This window comes from Centruroides vittatus, unplaced genomic scaffold (genome assembly GCF_030686945.1).
Source record: "Centruroides vittatus isolate TY-2023 unplaced genomic scaffold, ASM3068694v2 contig_1620, whole genome shotgun sequence".
NCBI classification, from domain to species: Eukaryota; Metazoa; Arthropoda; class Arachnida; order Scorpiones; family Buthidae; genus Centruroides; species Centruroides vittatus.
Window position 1 is genome coordinate 94,203 of NW_027120986.1, and position 22,892 is coordinate 117,094.

General features: G+C 29.6%; 3 protein-coding genes across 9 annotated transcripts in view; 2 read left to right on the top strand and 1 right to left on the bottom strand.

Annotated features, from left to right (window-relative positions):
* Positions 1 to 9,056, top strand: part of LOC136968813 (calcium-transporting ATPase sarcoplasmic/endoplasmic reticulum type-like) — a 67,663-nt gene extending 58,607 nt beyond the window's left edge. For 3 of the 7 annotated variants that reach the window (XM_067262850.1, XM_067262849.1, XM_067262848.1), the window contains exons 19-23: positions 62 to 282; positions 1,981 to 2,183; positions 3,672 to 3,891; positions 3,974 to 4,091; positions 4,381 to 9,056. In XM_067262850.1, coding sequence (XP_067118951.1) covers positions 62 to 282; positions 1,981 to 2,183; positions 3,672 to 3,891; positions 3,974 to 4,091; positions 4,381 to 4,581 — 963 coding nt within the window. In that variant the 3' untranslated portion in view covers positions 4,582 to 9,056. The remainder of the gene's footprint in view (positions 1 to 61; positions 283 to 1,980; positions 2,184 to 3,671; positions 3,892 to 3,973; positions 4,092 to 4,380) is intronic. The other 4 variants (XM_067262854.1, XR_010879703.1, XM_067262853.1 and 1 more) reach the window with 4 other exon arrangements.
* A 1,482-nt stretch (positions 9,057 to 10,538) lies between these two features.
* On the top strand, positions 10,539 to 18,055 carry LOC136968830 (transmembrane protein 17B-like). The gene is made up of 4 exons (XM_067262879.1): positions 10,539 to 10,742; positions 13,008 to 13,111; positions 15,377 to 15,490; positions 17,616 to 18,055. Exons 1-4 carry the CDS (start codon positions 10,655 to 10,657, stop codon positions 17,883 to 17,885), a joined length of 576 nt encoding a protein of 191 aa, XP_067118980.1. The 5' UTR covers positions 10,539 to 10,654; the 3' UTR covers positions 17,886 to 18,055.
* Positions 18,056 to 22,548: 4,493 nt separating this feature from the next.
* The window catches only part of sdk (sidekick cell adhesion molecule), a 75,038-nt gene continuing 74,694 nt past the window's right edge, over positions 22,549 to 22,892 (bottom strand). Inside the window, exon 33 of the mRNA XM_067262856.1 lies at positions 22,549 to 22,834. Within this exon, the coding sequence (XP_067118957.1) occupies positions 22,592 to 22,834 (243 nt within the window). The 3' untranslated portion in view covers positions 22,549 to 22,591. The remainder of the gene's footprint in view (positions 22,835 to 22,892) is intronic.

A 22,892-nucleotide genomic window follows, 5' to 3' on the forward strand; every position in this document is an offset into this window, starting at 1 on the left:
ATTGCAATTTATTTCATGGATTAACAATGATAAGATAGTAATATTTGTCTTTTCATTTTAGACAGGTGATGGTGTAAATGATGCACCTGCTTTAAAAAAAGCCGAAATTGGTATAGCAATGGGATCAGGAACTGCTGTTGCAAAATCAGCAGCTGAAATGGTATTAGCAGATGACAATTTCTCTTCCATCGTTGCAGCCGTTGAAGAAGGCAGGGCTATTTATAATAATATGAAACAATTTATTCGTTATTTGATCTCATCGAATATTGGCGAAGTGGTTAGGTAAAGTTATTTTATTTGTTTTAATTTAAAATTGATTTAATATATTAAGCATGTTCCTTTTGAAAATGTTTGTTGTTATAATTGCATAAATAAGTGATTCTTTAACAGAGTTGATATAATATCTACATAACTAATGGGGGAATTATGCACACTGAATGAGATTTAGGTATATTGAGAATGTAGTTTAAGACTGTGGGAAATAAAGGAATGTATTTTTCCTTTTAAATAAGTTTATTATAATAAATTAGTTATATTTTTAAAAAAAAATTTGTAGAAAAAACTAAAATTTGTCAGCTTTTTTTTTTTTTTTTTTTGCTTAAAAGGATATTGAATTATGTTAATCAATTTAGAATTTGCAAAGGATAACAGATTGGCTAATTTGATGGATGTTTTAATTATTATTAAAATAAATGTAATGAAATTTGTGTAATAGATGCACATTTTTTTTTCATGGAAAAATCTGTGGTTAATTTTTTCAGAATAGGAATGTTCATGGAAATTGGATTACCTATAGTATATAACAAAAACTGTTTAACAGATATACAAAGTAGCTTATTTAAGCTATGGTTGTGATTTGTAATATATAGTTCTGAAAAGAAGTAAGGATAGCCAAAAAGATGCAATTTATTACATATAATGTTTCATTGAAATAGGCTTGAAAGTCATAATATAAACAACTATTTTTTGTTGAGTAGTATCTCAAAACTCTAGGATGATTGTGATCCTTAACAGGTTTACAGTGCTTTGGCATAGAGCAGACAAATTTCTTCAAGTAATTTAACTCAAGTTTATGGTTTCAAACTCTTCCAATACAAATTGTATGTATTAGCCCAGGATATTTTCAATAATGAAAATATCTTCCAATACAACTTCTGCAGTTACTGTTTAGTCCTTCTCTGCATTTTTTGTGTCCATAATATATCAGCAGTTCTCAATAGAGTTGAGTTGGCCAGCTTAGGCATCTGATCTGTGCCTCTTGTAGAATTTTTTCACTTCCTTTTCTGTTAGTTTAAGTGACAATAATACTAACAGACAATACAGAGAGATCACATACCATTTTAGGAAGTTGACATGGTTCAGTCATCTTGGAACTAGAAATTTTAATGTCTGCAACAAGCACGCCTTGTTATAGGCCTTGGCTTTTCTATGTAGATCATGTAATCTTCGAAATATAGTTGCTAATCACTTCTTCCCTCGTTCCTTTGAGATGACAACATATTTGTGATCTGTGCTGTTTGTTGACATGTATTTTATGATATCTTTTTAATATGTAATTGATTATCGTGTGTCCAATAAATGTGTTCATTATGATTCTGAGAGATATCTTTTGATTGTTCATTTATTATAAAACTGACTAATAGAGGATTATCAAATCTCAACAAATATTATAGTATAGAGGACCCTGTCACCATGTGCCCTAAGAGGTGATTTATCATAAGATTAAAGATAAATCCTTATAAATCTACCTTAGAATAGGGCTCCCATATCCATTACTCTACTAAACAGACTCAACTGTATATTTTATTTTATTATTTTAAAATTTAATAATTTGTAAAAATATTTGTATATTTAGTAATCAACTTACACACAAACTTAAGTAATATTTATAACATTTATTATTATTATTCCTTAATAAAAATGAAAACTTAAAGTTGATAAAAGAAGTAAAATTTGATTATTTTCCTAAATCATTTTCAGCATCTTCTTGACAGCAGCTTTAGGTCTCCCAGAAGCTCTAATTCCAGTGCAATTATTATGGGTAAACTTGGTTACTGATGGATTGCCAGCAACAGCCTTAGGATTCAATCCTCCTGATTTGGACATTATGGAGCGTCCTCCGAGAAAAGCAGATGAATCATTGATTTCAGGATGGCTATTTTTCCGTTACCTCGCTATTGGAGGTAAACAAATTTTTAAATACTGTAGCCCCTTGTTATGTTGCACTTGTTGGGAGACAAAGAAAAAGTGCAATATATATCCAGCAGCATGTTATAACTGAGTACTAAAAATTCTGGGCTTATACTAAACTGATTATGCATGCTATGAAATTTCTATCCTATATATAGTCTTTCATCAGCAAGTGTTTCTGATTATAAAATAAGCTTAGTTTTGAAATACTGAATTTTATTTGTGGTTATATCGTATTAATTGATGTTTACATAAACATCGATACTGCGAACGCCCATTTAGCATTATTGTTTCTTTAACAATGGCATTTAAATACAAATACTGTTAATATAAAAACAAATTATCAGTTGTGATTTTATTATACAGTATTACATTTCATAATAAATGGCTTATTAAAAATTTGTGTAATTTATAATTTTCGATAATTATAAATACAGTAATTGAAAATTTAAAAAATAAATATTGAACATACAATAGAACATCTAAACTTATAAAATTACAGAGTAAAAAGTCTCTATAAAGCAAAATAAAGTTACTACTTTATAAAAATTTTAGAAATTTCCATTCAGAAATGAAGAAATCCTTTCCTTACACATTTCTCTGTGAATTTGAAATTTCACTTCTTTTTTGAATTGACACAATACCATCAAATTTCGAATTTACAAACTTGTAAATGAAGATACAGTAGTTAAAGTCAATAAATAAACAACTTTTAATGTCAAAAGGTAACATAAATGATAATTGATCTGTCCACTTTTGCTTATTTAGATCTTTACGAATTTATTGTTTTACCTGCAATAGTAGTTTCAAAAACAATGGTAAGAATAAAATACTGTATTTTGTTGTAAGAAGATATTCAATGGCAATTGATATTTTAAAATTTATTGACTCAAGTGCTTTTAAAATTTGAGGGACCAAAAAAAGCACTATATATATACAAATCTGCTGTATAAACAGGTGCGATATAACGAGGGCCTACTGTAGTAACAAGATAAAATAACATATTGATATTTAAAGCAATACAGTGGTGTAATTTTATGTAATAATTATTTAATTTTCTAAAATGTTAAATTAGAAGTAAACTGATTTTATTTGTTAAATAATTTTTTTAAGTTTTTGTAATTTTTTTTCTCCAGAAAGTAATATTCATACACAAGACAATTTCAATGAGTGCTTAAAAATTGATTAAGATTACAAATAATGTTATGTTACTGAGCTTTATTAGTATAAATATAGTAAGTCTTTTTAATATGTCAAAAAAATCATTTTTGTATTTTGACTTTCTGAGAAATTATTTTATCGAAAATTATAATCAGTACAACAATATAAAATTTACTATTTGTAAAATTATAGTTGTATCTTAAAACATTCACCAGTCTACACTTTTAAAGTTCTATAAAATTCAAATAACTGTATATCTAATTCTGGAGTGATTATAGTGACTAGAGTGACTATAAACTCAAAAAAACATATATTTCTAGGTTATGTGGGAGCTGCAACAGTTGGTGCTGCAGCATGGTGGTTTATGATAGCACCAAATGGACCTCATTTTAGTTATTATCAACTCACTCATCATTTAGCTTGCCATACCTCACCAGAAAAATTCCAGGGTGTGGATTGCAGTATTTTCAATGATCCTCACCCAATGACAATGGCATTATCAGTTTTAGTAACGATTGAAATGTTAAATGCATTAAACAGGTAAGATAAATTAAATTGAAAATTATTCGAAGTTTATATTTTATGACAAAATAAATTATTGTATTTTTTTTTTGTTTTTTAGTTTGTCTGAAAATCAATCCTTAATACTAATGCCACCTTGGACCAATTGTTGGCTAGTATCTGCTATTGCATTGTCAATGACATTACATTTCATCATTCTTTATGTGGATATTTTAGCTGTAAGTAACATTATTGAAATTCTTTTATTCTCATTTTATTTACTGTATATTAATAGTCTATCTACTCATGAAAACAGCAAAAAGATATTACTACACACATTTTGTGATTCAGTGATTTCAAAAGTTTTTTTTTTTATTTTCATTTGAAAATGAAATGCAAACTACTAAAATTTTAAATAAAATTTTGATTGGAAATTATCACGAAACTATTCATAACTAATTAAAATATTTTTACTAGAAATTGTAAAATTTATATTTATATCATTGAATTTTCTTCTTTTTCCTCCAGACTGTGTTTTCCGTGTGTCCGTTATCTGCCGAAGAATGGATTGCTGTTTTAAAGATATCTCTACCTGTCGTCATATTAGACGAAACGATGAAATTTGCTTCACGCAAGTTTATTGATGGTAGCGGTTTTTTCAGTGAACTACACTGGATTGTAGCTACATGGGCAATTTATGCTGCTATCATAATGTATTCCCCAATTTAAAACTGCCTGTGATAGTCAATTCCCATAGCTGTCCAAAGTCAATCCTCAGGTTGTAGATAGTATATTGATATGCATCTTGGATGAAGTGTGAGAGAATCTGTGCATTTTATAAGAAAAAGAACTAAAGAATGTTCTGTTCTTGGGCCATATATTTATTGTAACTTGCATTTTTGCTCCTTAATTTTTAACCTTTACTCTGTCATGTATTAATTAAATATTTGTCTTAAAAAGTTTCATTTAAACATCATTTTTTTTTTTTGGTCAATTTTAAATGTTCTTTGAATTTTAATTTTTCACAAAAAAAGTTTTATGTTCAAATATTGATTTTTTAATATATTTATATTTTTTGAATTAACTTTCAGCATGTAAATTTTTTTTGTCAAAAAAAAAAGCTGTACTTAAGACAGAATTTTAATGTATTTTCCTCCATATATTTTACATCTTTCATGCAAGAGCATTTATTTATTTTTTTCATATGATTCAGTATGAGAATTGTAACTAAACTTTATATATAAACATATTTAATTAATAATTCAGATATGTAGTATAACATGCATTTATGGCCCAAAATATTGCACAATGAATGCTTTTTGTAATCTCACAATCAAGATAAAATTGTTTGAGTTGCATATTTGGTTTGACTTGACTAAAAAAAAATTTAAATAACCTGACTGTTGTAATATTGACATTGCTCACCTCCTTTGAAAGTTTCTAGGACAAGATTCCATCCTGCCTACAAGATTATATACCTCCTGATCTACTAATTAATGACATAATTCTGGATGTATTCTGACAGTACTTGATGCAAAAACCCATTTCTTATTAGAATCTTTAAAATTTAACTGAAATTTTGAATGTCCAAATGCTTTAATGTATGCCCTGTTAATTGATTTGTGTAAATTTTAACCTCTCGTAACCTTATCACCCGCTTTCCCGTCATTCATGTTAATCTTTCTCCTTTTGTGTCACTGTAACAGAGGAACCTCAAAGAAAGAGTTTTTCCTTTAATTATTTGAAGCATCACCATTTTTAATTTTTCTTCTTGGTGTGTGATTTCATATCTGCATGGTCAAAGCATGATTCTATATGTACATTCACCTGGGCAGCCAATCAAAGATAACAGATATCCTGTTATTACACATACATACATAAATAAATAAATATATATATATATATAAATAAAGGACAGCATTATTATCAAAGTTGAATAAATAAATATTTAACATGTTTCCTAGTGTAATTTGGCATTTTAAGTAGCATGACATCAATTAATCATTTGATATGGAATGGTGTTTGTTACACTGCATAACCAATATATAACAATTACATTTTTTAAGATTCTAAATGTTTAAATATACTTTAAATTCATTTTTTATTATGATTTAAATATTTTTCTAAGTAAAATTCTCTATCATTTTGAAATTACAAAGACTGTTTCATTACATAAATTATGATTATGCAGTGTTTTAATGCATGATTTGCACCATTTAAATTTAAAAAAAATTGATTTTGTTTTTATTTTGCACACTTTAGTAAGTACTGTACATTAGATTAGATTAACGAATAATTTGAGTATCTGCTTTTTTTAATTTTTGCTCTAGTTATTAAATTCAGCAATTCAAAAATTAGGATATATATGTATATATATATGCACATGCAAACATTAAACTTTGTTGAATGCATGATTATATATCATTTTTTTTCACAGCTGCTTAATATCACTCTATCCATTGGTGCATGATGAAAATGTTCCTCATATCCAGGTATATAAAAATTTCTTTACCTGGCCATAATTTGTAAATGCATAATATATGACATGTATAAAAAAAGTTTTTAGCTGTAACATAAAATAGAAAGCTGGCTCTTTTATTATCTCCACTAACAAAATATTTTTAGTTGTGTTAGAAGTAAATCTGTGATACTTAATTTCTTTTAGTTTATTATTTACTATTACTATATTATTATTATTATTATATTATTATTATTTTTTTTTTTTTCTAAATGGGAGTGCCTAATAAATACCTTGTTTTATTTTATTTTTGTTTTCATATATTATGTTTATATGTTTTATAAAAGTGCCCAGTTTATAATTTCCTCTAATTAAAGTCCCAAAATCCAACTAAATTAGCTTCTGGCACTGGTTTCTTATTGTTTAATAATGATGTACTTTCCTGCCGAGTCAACTCCGCTTAAGTTTTTTTTTATCCTCCTCTTTGTGCATGAATTTTCATTCCCCTGTTCCTTGGCTGGGCACTGATATTTTGTTTTGTGTATCTGACTGATTTGTAGTTTTGTTTTGACTTCTATTTTCAGTTGCTTCTACAGATTGAAAACGTCTGATGTGATTACTACAGTGATGGAGAGATGCTTCATTAATTAGCTTCAAATTCAGATCACGTTACTTGTGTTTATGGCACTTCTGTTTCTTCTTCACGGCAAATATTCTGTTCTGTTGTGTCGGCTTATTCCCATGTGACTTTTATTATTATTATTGTTTTTTATGTCAAATTATACGTTATTTCCTTCTTTCCTTTTCTTCCTTTCTTTTATTTATTTTTACCTACTAGTGTAAATTCTTAGAGATCCACACTGTAAATTATGTACACATCCAGTGAAAAAAATCTAAAAGGTTGGACTGCGAAAGAAAACATCACGTGCGATGCGATAGGTGAATGCAAAACTGGAGAAAGAAGTTGGAAAATGTTTGAAGTTATACATTGATGGATATAAAAAATAATAATATATCTGTATTATACACGAGGCCTTTCATTTTATCCATCTGGTGACTTTTCCAGATGATGATGCCATCCTTTCAGAAAAAAAAATATATATATATATTCCATCATATGTTACAAATTCAAGCATTTTGTTGTTTGTAGATTAAAACTATAATTGTATAATACAAATTTATCATCTAAGTGGGCCATTACGGTCTTTAGCGATTTAGTTTTTAGAGGAATTATTTCCTCCGACTTTTTTTGTATAGATACGAGAGATTGTTTGTTTAAAAAATTAGATGAAATTTAATAATCGTTAAATGTGTTCTTTGAGGTAGCATGATCAGTGCCTGTGCTTCGGCATCCGATGTTCCGCTGTATCCAAGGGAATATATATAAATTACGACGGACAAGATTACATCATTAATTGTGGAAAAAGTGTATCGATACTCATTTCAAACCCATAAACTGTCCAATTATTTATAAATCCACGAATACATTTAAAAAAATAAACTATGCATCGTATATTCTCCCTAGTATATAAAGGAACATTGGAGGTGTTTTTAAAGTAACGCATTATTAAATTGTGTTTATTATTATTATTATTATTATTTTTTAGATTATTCTTTTTAACAATTTTTACCATTAATTTATTTCGAATAATGCACCATTCGTCATAAGAAAGAACGGAATATGCAAAAGTATGCTGGACAAAGTAAACAGTGTAATGATAAAGAGGAGAGTCAACGGGTTGGCATTACGCAAGCGGAAAGAGGTGCTACAAAGGTATCTTATCCATCTCAAACACATTTTTCATTTTTTTTTTCCTCCACTCTTTTATTCAGGAACGGTTTGGCCCATAACGAAAAATCAATTTTGTACACGGAGTTTTCTGTACAGTAGAATTTAAACGTTGGTTTTAATTTATTTTTCGGTCTACGTTACTGTTAAACGAATTAAAAAATGTATTATAAATAATGTTATGTTTAGGAATAATTATCTTTGTATTATTAGAATAAATATGTTTAAGGAAGAATGATCCAAAATATAAAATATATCCAATGGCAGTTATATTTTTTATTTTCTCTTTCTTTTAATTGAATTAAATTAATGAAGTTAGATCGTATATTTAAATATATGAAAAAAGTGAGATTATTGTAAAATACTGTTTAAGGAATTATAAAAAAAAAATAAATTTTAAACTGTTATTTCATCACTTCTTTTTTGAATAAATTACATTTTATAAATCCATTCCTGTAATTTTTAGAATTGTCGCCGTCTTCGTGTAAATAAAGAATTATTTCTAACCATTCTTTGCAGACACAGAGAATGCTGCTCGGTCTTAAATGGTATGTTAAATTTGTTAATTTGAATGGAATTTTTAGTTTATCAAATTGCCGAGATCCTCGCCTGTCAGATTATTATAATGGGGGGATAGAAATTAGAAATTTAAACATTATCCACAAACCTTTATCGTCACGAGAAACAGCAGTCGCCTGTACGCCACGCGGCAGAGATTAAGTTAAAAGATCCAAATTTCTCTCCACCTTTTTAATTATAATCAATGCTTTAAACTGGTCCAACAAATTTAACACTTCTTAACATATTCTTTTTAAAAATCCAATACTTCATATTCCTTCTTAATCATTTAATCAGAGTTGAAACTCATTTTCTAAATAAATTGTTGCATTTGAAATAATAAATTGTAATTTCAAGAATAAAATGTGTACCAAATTAAATAAAATTAAGCTTTCTGTATACCATTAAGTTTTTTTCATTAATTTTAAACTAGATTAAAGGAAGTAAATTTTCTCTCTCTCTCTCTCTCTGGTTAAAATAATTAAAAATGATTTAATAATTTATAACTGCACAGAAAAATTACTTTCTAGAAAAATAAGTATCTAAAATTTTCATATAGGTTTTATATAAATAATTCCTAAGTATAAATATGTAATATTAGCAAGCAATATTTATTATAAATATGTAAACATTTCCTCTTGAAATATTTTTTAAAAAATGAAAAAAGTTCTAATTTAGACTACCAGATGGCGACACCGTCAACCGAACAAAAGATGCGTTCGTAAAGTCGAACGAGTAAAACGAATTGGTAACGAGTCGTTCATAAAGTACAGTGAAGGCGACTACCTGCATTCCATTGGCACCTGTCAAAACGGGCAAAAATTTCTGGTACGGAATAGTTTATACATAGTCTTGGCATATGTTACCCGTATTAAATCTGTCTTATAAAATCACGACGACTGTAAATCGAGTTATCCGATAAGAATAGAATACAATACCATCAAAGCTGTATTGTTGAAAAAATTCGTGTATTTTTGCTCACGTCGAGTTTAGCTTAGAAATAGTTAAAAAGTGCGCAAAATAAATATGGTATTACAGTACCACCTGTCTAAAAGACCATTTTTTGAAAGAACCGCGGGTGGTCGCTATAGACAGGTTTTACTGTACTAATTCTACTCTGCGCGCATGCTCTGTGTCGATTCAAAAATTATTCGAGAGTAAATTGCGGATTGAAAGGAGGAATGATGCAAATAATTAAAGCTTCTTACCGTAGCAAATACAAAGTTTTGAGTCTAAAGAATATTTTACTAATTAATATAAACACAAATAGTGTTGTTGAGACTGCGGAATCTTTTTAATAATACAGTACACGCGATTGGCGATTGAGCTGTGACGCGATCTATCACACACTGCACAAATGATCTCGAATTGTGCATTGTCGTATTGTTGGTCGCCATGTTGAAGATTTCTGAGGAAATTCCGATTTTTCTTCATTTCCAGGGGTTGCTAATAAAGATACGATTTCCCAATATACAAACGATAAATAAAACAGGATTATGGGAAAAACATGCAGAGTACGATAATTTTCGTGACCCGAACAGCTACTTGCCGATATTGAAGTCAAATGAAACAGGAAAAGGAATATTGTTATCTTTAATGTGACTGGTCACAATTGATTTTCTTCAAATTATAAATCATTAACATTAATTACATTCAGGATTGGATACAGAATTCAAAATGGCGTCGAGCCATCGCATTTATCTCTAGGCTAAACAATTACAATTTTTTAAATAAATGTTTACTATTATTAATCTGTTTTATATTATTTGATCCCTTAAAATGACGTAGTATTTGCATCCATCCGTATAATTATTTTGATTATTTATTATAATAATTCTATTCGTGGGTGAATTGGCAACACTGAAGTGGAAGTCACGTGTAACATTTTGAATGTTTATGCTGTATAAACATGAATCAATTTCCAATGCTATGGCTTTAGATGTTTATTTACTATCGTCCCGTTAATCGAAAGGTTTCTGTATAAATTTTGAAATAAAATGGAAGCTAGAACAGTGGCAGATGAATCTCCTCAGACCGTATTTAAGAAGTACGTACGAGAAAAAGATATTCGTTCACCTTTATCTGGTAAGTTATAAGTAAAGATGGTTGTGTTCGTCATCGTCATTTCTCTGCCATGATTGAAGAATGAGCGGCTTGCTATCTTTTATTTGCATTAGAAGGAAGATGATGCTGTAAAAAGAAAAGGTTTGTGTTAATTACAGTCTTTGAGAAGTATTACTGGATTTGCCACCCCAGAGTTATAGAAACCACTTGTACAAGAAAAAAAAGTCAATGGAACCAGACCCGTACACATGACCCTTCATGAAATATTTGCCTCCAAAAGTCAGTTTTTACCGTGAACCGGCATACTGACTATTTTCCATGCTCCGCATCAGTCAAAGCTCGCTATTGTTTGCCTACACTAACACCATAGTGTTAAGCGACAAGTAGTTTCAATTAGGGACCAGTTCTTTGATCATGTGGCACTTCGAAACGTCATCTTGTAGCCAGCACCCCAAGCTCTTGGCAAGGGAAATGCTGGCGAGCAAGCCATACCGAATCTTAGGATACGCTGCTTTTCACTTAAATTAAAAATTTATTTCTCACTTGAAATGTTGTTTAAAAAATTTAGTACAATTTTATTTAAAATTATGTTTAAACTTTTGTATTTTTATGATTTATTTGATTAAATTATTGTTTGTAGAATGGTATTCTTTTCTTTTTAATTTTATTTTAAATTTGTAACAAAAAATGTAACAAGTATATCCAAATATTTAGAATGTGTTAGTTGAAAACAGTTTTCTCATAAATAATTTACTTTTTAAACAGTTAATTGTTAAAATATAAAGCTACTAAATATGAACTGAATATTCCAATTTTTTTTTTTTTAAAGACTGTATATGTTGTTATGAAAGTGGAAAGTATGAAGTACGTATATTTTCACTAGTAAATATGCACATACACCACATCTTTCACTGTAACATATATAACAAGAGCACAGATTTTTTTTTAACAGACAATTTATTAACAGAGGTTTAAAATCTTCAAAATTTTTGTGGGATTTATTGCACAAAATGGCTTAACTGTGTTCATAAATTCTAGAAAATGTGCTGGAAATTAATGGTAGTCAAATGGATTCCCTCAGAAAGGTGTTGGATGTTTTTAATCTTTTTACATTTTCTTTTTGTTGATTTTAATTTCTGTTTATAAATTTCAAACTATAAAAGATGCATGTTCACAAAAACAGAGGAACAAGATGTTTGCATAACATATCACATGATTTTGGCATCAAAACTGAGTGATTTATTTTCCCTCTGAAGTACACCTGGCATGTGTTTGTTTGTTTCAAATTCTTCTATAAAAATGTTTTCTTATTTTTGAATAAAATTGCAAAATACCTCGTATTTTATAACCTGAATATTTATTTCATTCCATAGTTTATGAAAACTGTAATGTGTAGTTTGAAAATGTTTCTAAATCGTTCTGCCAATTCTAGTGTCTGCTACAAAGTCACACATGCACAGATTAACTTAGAGGACAGACTGTTACAATCGCACGAAGCTACTTGTCGCCTATACTATGCTAATGCTCCGCATTTAGTCATGCACTTCCGTGCGAGTGTTATATAGTTTTAGGGAAGGCGTGGGTGAGCCCCGCACCTTCCTAAAACTATATAACATCAAGTACTCCACGAACGGTACAGTGAGTTACTCAAAGCCAGCCAAATTGCATGAGCTAAATAGTTAAATGCATGTCTTAGCAGCATACACAACTCCGATCAGAAGTAGACTGATTTCAGCGTGCTGTATCTCGCAAAGGGTCATATGTAGAAGTATGGTTCCTTTGACTTTTTTGCTCATACCGATATGGTCTACGTTCCCGACCATCTCATTCCGAGGCGTAATTGTACCACAAATCCCTTATTCAGAGCTCTCATTTTACCACAATTGATTTCGCATTCAATTTGTTATGTTCGGATATATACAGACATTAGCCTTAGTTTGGCTTCTAAATAGCTGAACTAATAGCTATACTCAATCATGGAGAGAAATGATGGTTTGTGTTTTAGAAATATATTCTTCATGTGTGAGGTATTGGTGATTAATTAATACAAAGTTAATGGAAATTTTCAGTACCTGTAATGTGCAGAAAGCTAATTATCATCTAATTATTCCTATTACCAGGAGAACAAATTCACTTCTTGAGAGAAATAATGCACAATTTTTAACTTTTATTCAGTTTTTGCGATATTGCCTTGGCCAAATTTATTGATAAATTACAACATTAATAAAAATCTTACATTTATTTAAGTGAGATAAAAACAATTAAAATTTTTAAAATAATTTTTAGATGATGAAGTAGCCAGTTCTTTATTGCTTCAGATGGCAGTGTATTTTAATATCTGTTTCACGCCTTTCTGGGTTATTTCTCATATTCTGACCTTCAATTTAAAGGTAAGTCCCTTTTGAAATCCTTAGAATTGGACTCTTTTAAGTATATTAGATTGGTGATGGAGGAATCTTTGCATGGCATTCTAAGGTTGCATGTTGCACTGCAAGCTACAAAAGGTAGCATGTTCTTCATCTATTTGCATTTTTCACCAGATGCTCACCCTCTGGTGTTTAAAAACAAAACTATTCTATCTGGGTCATTTGATTCATTCTTATGTATTATCATCAGTAAAGATGAATAGCAATAGAAAAAGCTTTGCTTTTTCTATTGCTAATCCAAATTGCAATTTCAAATGGGTGCCTAATATACATTTTCGTCTATTCCCAGATGCAAAACAGATGATTATTCGGAAATCGGTCAGTTATATTTATGAGCTTCTCCGAATTCTGAGAATGGATTAGACTGTTAAGAATTGGCAGTTTCCCGATTGTCCAGCTTTACATGAACAAGTTATGTTGTCAATTTTAAAACATATTTTCTTAAAGTTGAAAATGCCAGTAATTTTGTGTGGGACACAGGTTCGGATTTAAGCATTTCGAAGCCCTAAGCCGAACTCTGTAAGCCCCCTTACCAACCCTTCACAATTTTAGAAGTCAATTATAAAAAGAAAAGAATTAAATCGGACCATGTCTCTGATTTAATACGGATATTGGAAGAAAAAGATGTGAGGTTTCACTAGTCTTCTGTTTTATAACTGAATTTAATTAAATTTTTATACCTGTTCCATTAAAAATCTTTTTGACTTAAACATTTGTACAAAAAAGAAAGTTGGAGGCCCTAAGCAACAACTTACATAGCTTTTTCCTTGTAAATCCGGCCCCAATGGGACAATGTCGAAGCTGATGTTTTTTAACACAAAGGGTGCAAATATGTATAGAATGATCTCACGCATTTGTTTCGATACCACGTAATGATGTGTCCCGCTAGCAATAATTGTTCTCCTATAAAATTTCTCGACAAACAGCTACGAGCACCATATATTACTATATCGGACAGTAATATATGATTAATTTTATGTTACAAGTTACAAGCGACCCAGATAAAGTAGCCATTTCGTAAAAATGCAGCACCTTCTATAGTTCATGAAAAACGCGAATAGTTCAAGTCAGTGAACAGGCTGCAAGACAACTTCATAGGTTTTTGGCAGACCGTATACATTTTTTTCTTATGGAATTGTAGACTTTAAGCCTACTGATCTATTTGAAACGGTTTATGTCAAAGTAACACGCTGTATTACAACTTATGTGGCTTACTGGATTGCAATCCTGACGCTAAAAAGCATTGTTGCCTCTTGAGTTAAATTGAACAAAATATTTAATAAAATATTGACAATTTAAATTTCCAGGCTTCCTTTGATTAGAAAGGACATTTAAATATATTGTTTGCACTCGTGTTTCTATTTTTGGCAACAGAAATTTTCATAGTTTAAGCCGGAGGCATTATTTCAGTTATGATTAAATGATTAAAAAAGTGGTATTGATTTTCAGTAATGAAATTGCTATTTATTTATTTATTTTCAAAAATAAAATACTTTTTTTAAAGGAAAGATTGCATTTTACAAGTTTTAAGTGTAGCCAGTTGAAACTGGAAAACACTGTTCTAAAAACTGTCACTATGTGCTCAAAGCTCTAGGTATAAAAGTAAGTTGCACTGCCTAGTGACTACTAAATGCCATTATGCTGGACACAAATACAGTTTAATTGGTCTGTCTGCTTTACTGGTAGCACATTTATGAAACTGGCTACCGGCATGTAGGACATACCATAGTCCTAGACATTCACTTTACACCATGCAAAACTTTGCTAAAGAATCTGACAAGCGAAACAAGAAATATGTGAATAAAAATCTTTTTGCATTAAAAAGGATTAAAATTTTAACATTTTAATCAAGTTTATTAAAAAAATATACATTGAAAGAGAAATAATTATAAGAAGTTTTTTATTATAAGATATACATAAATTTTTTCTTATTGGCTATTATGACCGTGCGATAAGGCATCAGCTTACGGCTATAGAAGATCCTGAATTTGAATCCTCAATCTCTCGTGGGTAGTTTAGATTGGTGTCATTTTCCTTCTTTGTTTATGTCAATCCACAGATTAGATCTGTTGAAGTAACAAAAATTAGACAGTCGTATAGCTGGTTGGTGTCACGTGTCAAACAACATAAAAAATTGATTATAAATCCTTTGATTTGTTTATCTTTCTGCGTAGAATCTAATTTAATTTAATTTACTTAAAGCATTATACACGAATTATATTTTTATAGTACGATGCCTTAAATGAAATCTACCAGATTGTGCTGAGTGTAGTTTTCTTCATTATCTTTCTCGTCGAAGGACCTCGCTTGTATCTCGGCTATGCAGGAAATTTAAGCGAAAGTGTAAGTAACAGACATTTATAAGAACTAACTAGATTTAATTTTCTTTCAATATTTTACTACTCTCAAAAAATTTCTGATGTATATTAACAATAAAATATGGCCTTACAAGACAATGAAAATTAATGGTAATTTACATAGAATGATATGATGATGTTACCTTGAAAAATATTAACGTAACACATAATTTGTATTTGCAATAGAATGCAATTTCCAATTATGATAAAACAATAATTTTTTTAATAATATGCAATGAAAATGAGTTTATATCCCTGCAGATGTCACTAACATTAAGTTTGCAAAGATGGAGTAAAAAAATTTTTAGAAAATATTACAGATTCAATAAAAATAAAGCTGGCACTATTGTATAACAAAGAAGATTTATATCTTTCTCATACTTTCCAGCAGTAACTGTTTAATAAATAAATGCTTTTGGCCTGCATCGGGTTAAGCCAATATGAAATCAAATGTCCGAATCGGATAGATATTTGAATACCGGCAATGCCATTGCAGAGATCCAAGAAGAGTCCATTTAAGATACATGCTCCCCATTTTTATATTAGACTGTAGCTTGCATCTAACAGTTTAAAAAAGAAGGTAAAACTATTACACAGGGTGAACCAAAAGTAGGCAGACAGTAAATGATAACATTTATTGAGAATACATATACAATTTTATCAACGAAGGTGCTCAAACTGCTGTCCGTCATAATTTACACAGCTCTGAAGTCTACATTTCACACCTCATCAGAACTGTAGAGCATACCCATAGGAGCAAGAAAAAAAAAGCCAAAAAGAACCTCTCTACAAGTGATCCTTCGTGAGATATAGCCCCCCCCCCCGAAATGAGACAATAGTCTTAAACACTGCAAGTTGTGTCGCTCTGCTAACTATTTAGCCCACATGACTATGCTGGCTTTGAGTAGCTCTCTTGACTGTTCACGGAGTACTTAATGTTATATAGTTTTAGGGGAGTGCCGAGGTGCAAGTGATAGTGAGCACCAAAGCGCATGACTACATGTTCCACGTTGTCAAGACAAGCGCAAGCGATAGCGAGCCTTGATTGACGTGGAGCATGGAGAATGGGCAGTACTGATACATGTTAAAGACTGACCTGTGGAAGTGAATATCCAGCAAAGGGTCATACGTACAGATATGGTTCTTTTGACTTTTTACAAACTTTTAGCTGTAGGAACACATTGGCTGAGACCTACCATAGCACCTCTAGCAGAAAATGAATATTGCAAATGTGTATTATTTTACTTCATAACATATGCAAGCCTTTGATTTCTTTCAGTGAAGTATGTTATAACACTAATAATGTATGAATTCTATTAAATTTCCATCAATTTAATGCATTTCCCTTCATTTTAACTACTTCTGTTGGTTGTCAGAAAAGCAAATTGCTGATTACCATATAGACCTAGATTATTGTGCTGTACTGGCAGTTTTGTTTTATAACAAATGTATTTAATAAATTTGTGTTTCTTTAGTAATAGTGTTAAACAGTAAAAATTTCAAATTAACTTACACTTATCATTAATTCAATAAATGAAATTAGAATAAACTTATTTTAAATATAATTTATATTATTATTTTGAAAGAATTTTTTAAAATAATCAAAACATATTTAGTGTATATTCCAGTAATTGTATACATAAAAGTGTCGAAGTAAAGGAAGACAAAGTAGTGTTTATACGTCTCAATAAATAAAGCATACTAGAGGAAAGTAGATTGAAAGAAATGAGATGATGATAAACAAATTATATTAAAATGGTTTAAGTGAAAAGTGTGAAAATTTAAAATACTTAGTTTGATTATTAAAAAAATTATCGTCTGTATATAAGTTTCAAAATGAATTATTATAGCTTAAATTTTGATTTGAATAAAACAAAGCACGTGTTGGTTCTTTTTGCTTATGATTGCGTAGAGGAACTGTGATTGGTCTCAGCCGATGTGTTCCTGCAGCTTGCGACTTTTTGCTTGTATAGGGGAGTCTACTATTCTGGGGGTGCAAAACCACTCATTCGGAGCTTGAATCTCACTGTAAACTCTTATGTACTTTATATAGATATAATTACAGTAACAATGTAGATATATGTACTTAGTTTTCTTATTTTTGTTTGTAGGTACCATCATTAACTAGTTTCTGGCTGTTGACATTGCTGATCCAATTTCCATTAGTGTCTTTTATATCCTTTCACGACGACCTGATGCTTCTGCCATTGGAGAAATCTGTCAACGCCATCATGCTAATATTCATTGCGTTGGAAGTCGTCGTGGGTTATTTTGCTCTCAGAACGATTGCCCGTCATCAGGCGGTCCGTTTCCAGATGCACATTCATGGCATTCAGAAAACGGGAATAAAAGTTCTCTCTTCGGCAGACGATCGAAGCTAAAATTTCGAACTAATTAAACGAGAATGAAAATTGGGTAATTTGAGCGCATAGTAATAATAATCATTTACATGAACAAAAATAATTTTTCATCAAAAGATAAACCTGTACAAAGCATAATCATTTTTATATAGATTTAGTACATGTAAATAATAAAAAATTTTGATAACATTTTTGAATAGTTCAAAGCTTGAACAAAGTGCATATGTCATTTAATCCAAACAAAATCTAGAATCCAAATTTCCATAATTTAACAACAAATTAGATATTCTGTACAATTTAGTCTGTGTGTGTACATTTGGCAATGTTCTTAATGCCTTTGTCACACATGTATATTTGATATGGAATCCATCTTTTGTATGCCTTTGTCACACACTGCGTGACAAAGGCATACAAAAGATGGATTCCATATCACATATACTTGATTCTGTATACATCAAAAAAGTTAAATATATTTTTAAAAAGGAATGTTAATGTAAAAGATCAAATAAATTTGATAAAAGAAATGAAATTGGGAAGTTTTATACATTTCTCTGCAATTTGAATACCATGGCATACATATGCAGTGTCATTTTAAGGATAGAACAAGGGAAATCTGAAGAATGGGGAAAGTGGTTCCTCTTCTGACTAATCGAAGGAAGAAGCCTTGGAAAAAGTTCAAAATTTCACATGGACGTGTTTGCCAAAATCTAAAGGAATGTCAAGTGACTAAAGATGCAAAAATCTGCTTCGAAATGTACAACAAAGTAACCTCCTATTCAAAAAACTCTTCTGCAACACTGCACCAGTCTAGAAGACCAAATAATTTCAACATGGTTATGAGTAACGAGTCCTATTTCACTTTTGACGGAAGTGAATGTGCCGGTAACGACGACTGTTTCACCAAAGGACTAGAAGTGGATCGCAAAGTCAAATTAACACAACTCGGCAAGCTCTTAGTTTGATTAATGATCTGTTCATGGATCTTCATTGCCCTCATTACCAAATGTATAGTGACAAATGCATTCAGAAGAGGGTAATATCCTTCCTAAAAACCCTTGGTTATAATTAAATCTTGATTTTGAAGGATGCTTTCGCAAATGCGTGAATTTTGTAATATTGTCATGCAGTGATTCTTCTGCAGAACACACTTCTATGCTGTTGATGTTAGCAGAAGATATCAAAGCCATCTTTTATTGTTTAGCGAACGAAGATGCAATTATAGACACATCTAGGTTAAACAATGACTTTGTTGCCAGAATAAGTATGTACTGTGCATGAATATACACAGAAAATGTTTTGTTTTTAAATAAATATTGTTAGGTAGCATTTGTTAATTGCTTTTGACATTAACTTGTTACTTGAAACAGTTAGATTTTATTGTTTTATTACCTCGTTTAATTGTAGTTTCCTAAAAATTACCAAGAAACCAGTATTATTTATGAAAATTACTATAATTTCAAGTAACAAGCAATGTCCACAATTTCTTCTTAAAGCCAAAGAGCCATAAATTTTACTGTGTATCACCCATGTACTGTGTAGTTCCATTCAAAATGCAACTTTTTATCCAATTGAAACAGCATAAAATATTTCATTTTGTTCTGTAACGAAACAAAATAAATAATTAAATCAATCGACAAGTTATTTCTCTTAAAATGTTTATTTAAACAAAGCAATAGTATTTCTAATAATACAAAAGTGATTACTACAATATCGAAAAGGACACTTTATATTTAAAAAATATCATAAATATAATTATGCTTCTCGATGGACGGAATATACACAGGTATTTATTTGTATATTACATTAGGATGTTACTCAATATGCAACAATTTTTTTTATATAATATGAATATCACATCTGTTTTTATAACTTAAATCGTTTGTCCTGCTTATCTTACTTTTCTGTAGCTGCCAAAATAATTTGAAAATTAAAGACGTTCGGATTGATTAAATATTTATAATTTACACGAGAACGGAAAGTTTGGAACAAACAGCAGAGGCAAAGGAGCAATTTATTCGAATATTTCCTTCCGAAAGTTTAATAGAAAAATAAATTACGTAAAAATCAAAGGAAGACTTCAGAGATTCGTTAAGCGTAGAGTTGTTAATCAACAGATCTTTAGTTTTCAAATTATACGAGATATACAGAACATTTTTACATCATTTTTTACAGATGAGTATGCGTAACATTTTCATTATCTTGCAACATCAAATATATAATTTTGAAAGCACTAAATGAAGAATTCCTTCTAACGTAGGACTAAGTTTGGATCCAATATTTAAATATTACTCAATACCACAATGAATAAAGAGGAAAAAATAATAATGGTGCTTACCAATAAAATGTATTCGCTTTTATTGGAACTACTTCTGGACGGTAAAAACTACGAGTAAAATACTCGCACTCTCTATTAAAAAGTTTGGTAAAGAACATTTCTAAAAATAGATCACAAAATTCTTTAAGTACTGAAAAAACATCACAAAAGAAAAATGCCAAAATTAAAAAAAAATCTGGAATGTTTGTGTTAAATGCTTTTCATGGAATTTTTATTAAGTAATTTTAAAATATTTTTTGGTTAAAAGTATAAATATAGAAAAATACATTGTTTATATTTGAATGCCAAACAGTGTAATGAATTGCCAATTTGAACTTTACCACTTCGCATGATGCAAATATTTCAGTTTATTAATAAAATACTGCATTTGGATGTTGGATGTTTTCGTTAATAAGCTTTATCATTGTTCAAATAATTGATATAAATAAACATGTGGTTATTACGAAAAATTGAAGTTTCGGTGAACAATAAATTTAATCTATAACAAAATTTAAGAACTATAACTGTTCATTTGTATTAAAAACAACAAAGAACAAAACACCAAAGATTTTTAAACAAGATTTGAACTTCTTTGAGAGTGACTTTTTCTGATTGACTTACGAAAGACATTTGGAATGATGATTATCAAATCATTCTGCGTGTAAAGAACTTGTCTTATAAATTTCAAATTATCAATGTAAATTTAGATAATTTTCTTTAATCAGTTCTTGTTTTTTTAATCAAGTATACAGAAGTTTCAAAATTCTAATTAAAATATTTCATTCTTAACGATCGTTTTATCATATTTACTACTGTGCAAAGGACTTTCAAACAGAATCACTTTACTTACTTGGATGAAAACTTTTTGCATATATGCAAAAAAAACTTTTGAAAAAAAAATGATAAAATTTAGTTGGACTGCAACTAACTTTTATAAAAATGTAAGAAGGCAAAATGTAAAAGTTCATAAATGTTATTAAACAAAGCAATAAGAAAACAAATCTTTTACCAATGCTATTAATACCAAACAAACATTAAAATTTTGGATTCTTTATCGGGCTGTAAGTCTAAATAATTACTAAGCAATTTGGCAGGTAGTAGTCTACCATCTAATGTCTAATAGCTATGTGTATACTGAAAATTAGTCATTAAAAAAATGATAATATGTCTTTTGGAGTAGATAGATTTTGCCATTCAATGAACATGTGAAATAAATTATTTTAAACATATTTAAAATAATATAATTGGCCATAGTTTCTTTGATTGATTAAGTGTCAAGTTTAAAAAATATAGTAAATATATTCTGGCCATTTCATTTTTTGATTGTAATAAAAATTATATCTAATAACTAAACCTAAAAATAACTGAGATCATTCAAGAAACTTTAATTTTAGATACCAAATGTAATGTATATAATTAGCATACCTCTTCCTAGTATCAATTTCTAATCTAAATCACACTAAAGAGAGATGGAAAAGAATTATAGAATTACGTAGACTAGGTATGAAATAAATACCTTTTTCTTAACTAAATCATTCTGTAAAAATATAAATTTGTTATAAAAGAAAATGAAATATTTCCTTCAAAATCCAAAATACAGCTTGTGTGTGCAGATAAAATGCTTATAAAAATACGACACATTTGAATGTCAAGACTCAAACCGGTAATTCTTGACAGATAAGTTGTCCTTAACAAATATTTTTGGTATTAAGTAATATTTCATTGGAATATTTAATAATTGCATATAAAGATATGTGAAATTCATAACAAAAACATTGCAATTCTAAGGCAAAGATGAATTTAGATCATCTTCATTTATCCAAAATACCAATATTTTGTTTAAATAATATGAAATTTAACAAAAAGGCACTTTAATAAAAGGCAATATTTTCTATTCAAATGGACTGCTCTATTTAAGTAACAATCAAACCTTGCCAGAGAATGGAGATGGTCATTTAAAATCTCTCTCAGTTAAGAATAAATAATAAATGGTGGAATAATCCCATTTAAGCCTTTGAAAAAGATTAATTTGCTATACTTCAGCCGGAAGCAGTTATACTAAACCTTCCCAGCAGTGAATGAAAGTAAGAAAAGCTTTCAAATATTTTAGCGTAATAAACAGTATATCTCTATAAATATAATTTGCATCATAAATTTTTTTTGATATCTTTGGTTATCGCATTGGCATGTTAAATACTGTCTTCTTATTTCTGATCTATGATCTTGATACCACAATCCCAAATAATTTTCAGCTTAACCGATCACTAATCTACTACATATAAAATTTCCACAAACATTTAGACAAAAGATACATTTAAAAATTTTAACTTAAATACTCGACGATGTAAAAAATAAGTTTTTTTTCCCCCCTCCAAGTCCATGTCATGATTTCATCTCAAATGGCAGTACAATATCATACAAACGAAGAAAATCCAGGAAGAGGAGCTCTCGAACCAGCCATGTTGTTCATGATTATGTGTCCTCCATTCAGGCTGACGGCAATGCTCCCTTCGGGTTCACTGTCTGTGTAACTTGGCGGTTTGACTGGTTTCTGTCTCTTCCAAGATTGGCGTAAAGTGTCATTTACATTGGCGTAATGATTTACAAATGAATGTGGTTCCGACTTGGTGTCGCTTTCTCCTTCACTATCCGTTCCCTATTATTAAAATTATTTCAAAAATAAACACATATTTAAATACTACATATGGAAAAAA

Bases quoted from the DNA above. Each gene is read 5' to 3' on its own strand.
- LOC136968830 (XM_067262879.1), top strand. From the start codon at position 10,655: ATGGAAGCTAGAACAGTGGCAGATGAATCTCCTCAGACCGTATTTAAG. The intron at 10,743-13,007 runs GTAAGTTATAAG...AATAATTTTTAG, and splicing joins TATTCGTTCACCTTTATCTG to ATGATGAAGTAGCCAGTTCT. The intron at 13,112-15,376 runs GTAAGTCCCTTT...ATATTTTTATAG, and splicing joins TTCTGACCTTCAATTTAAAG to TACGATGCCTTAAATGAAAT.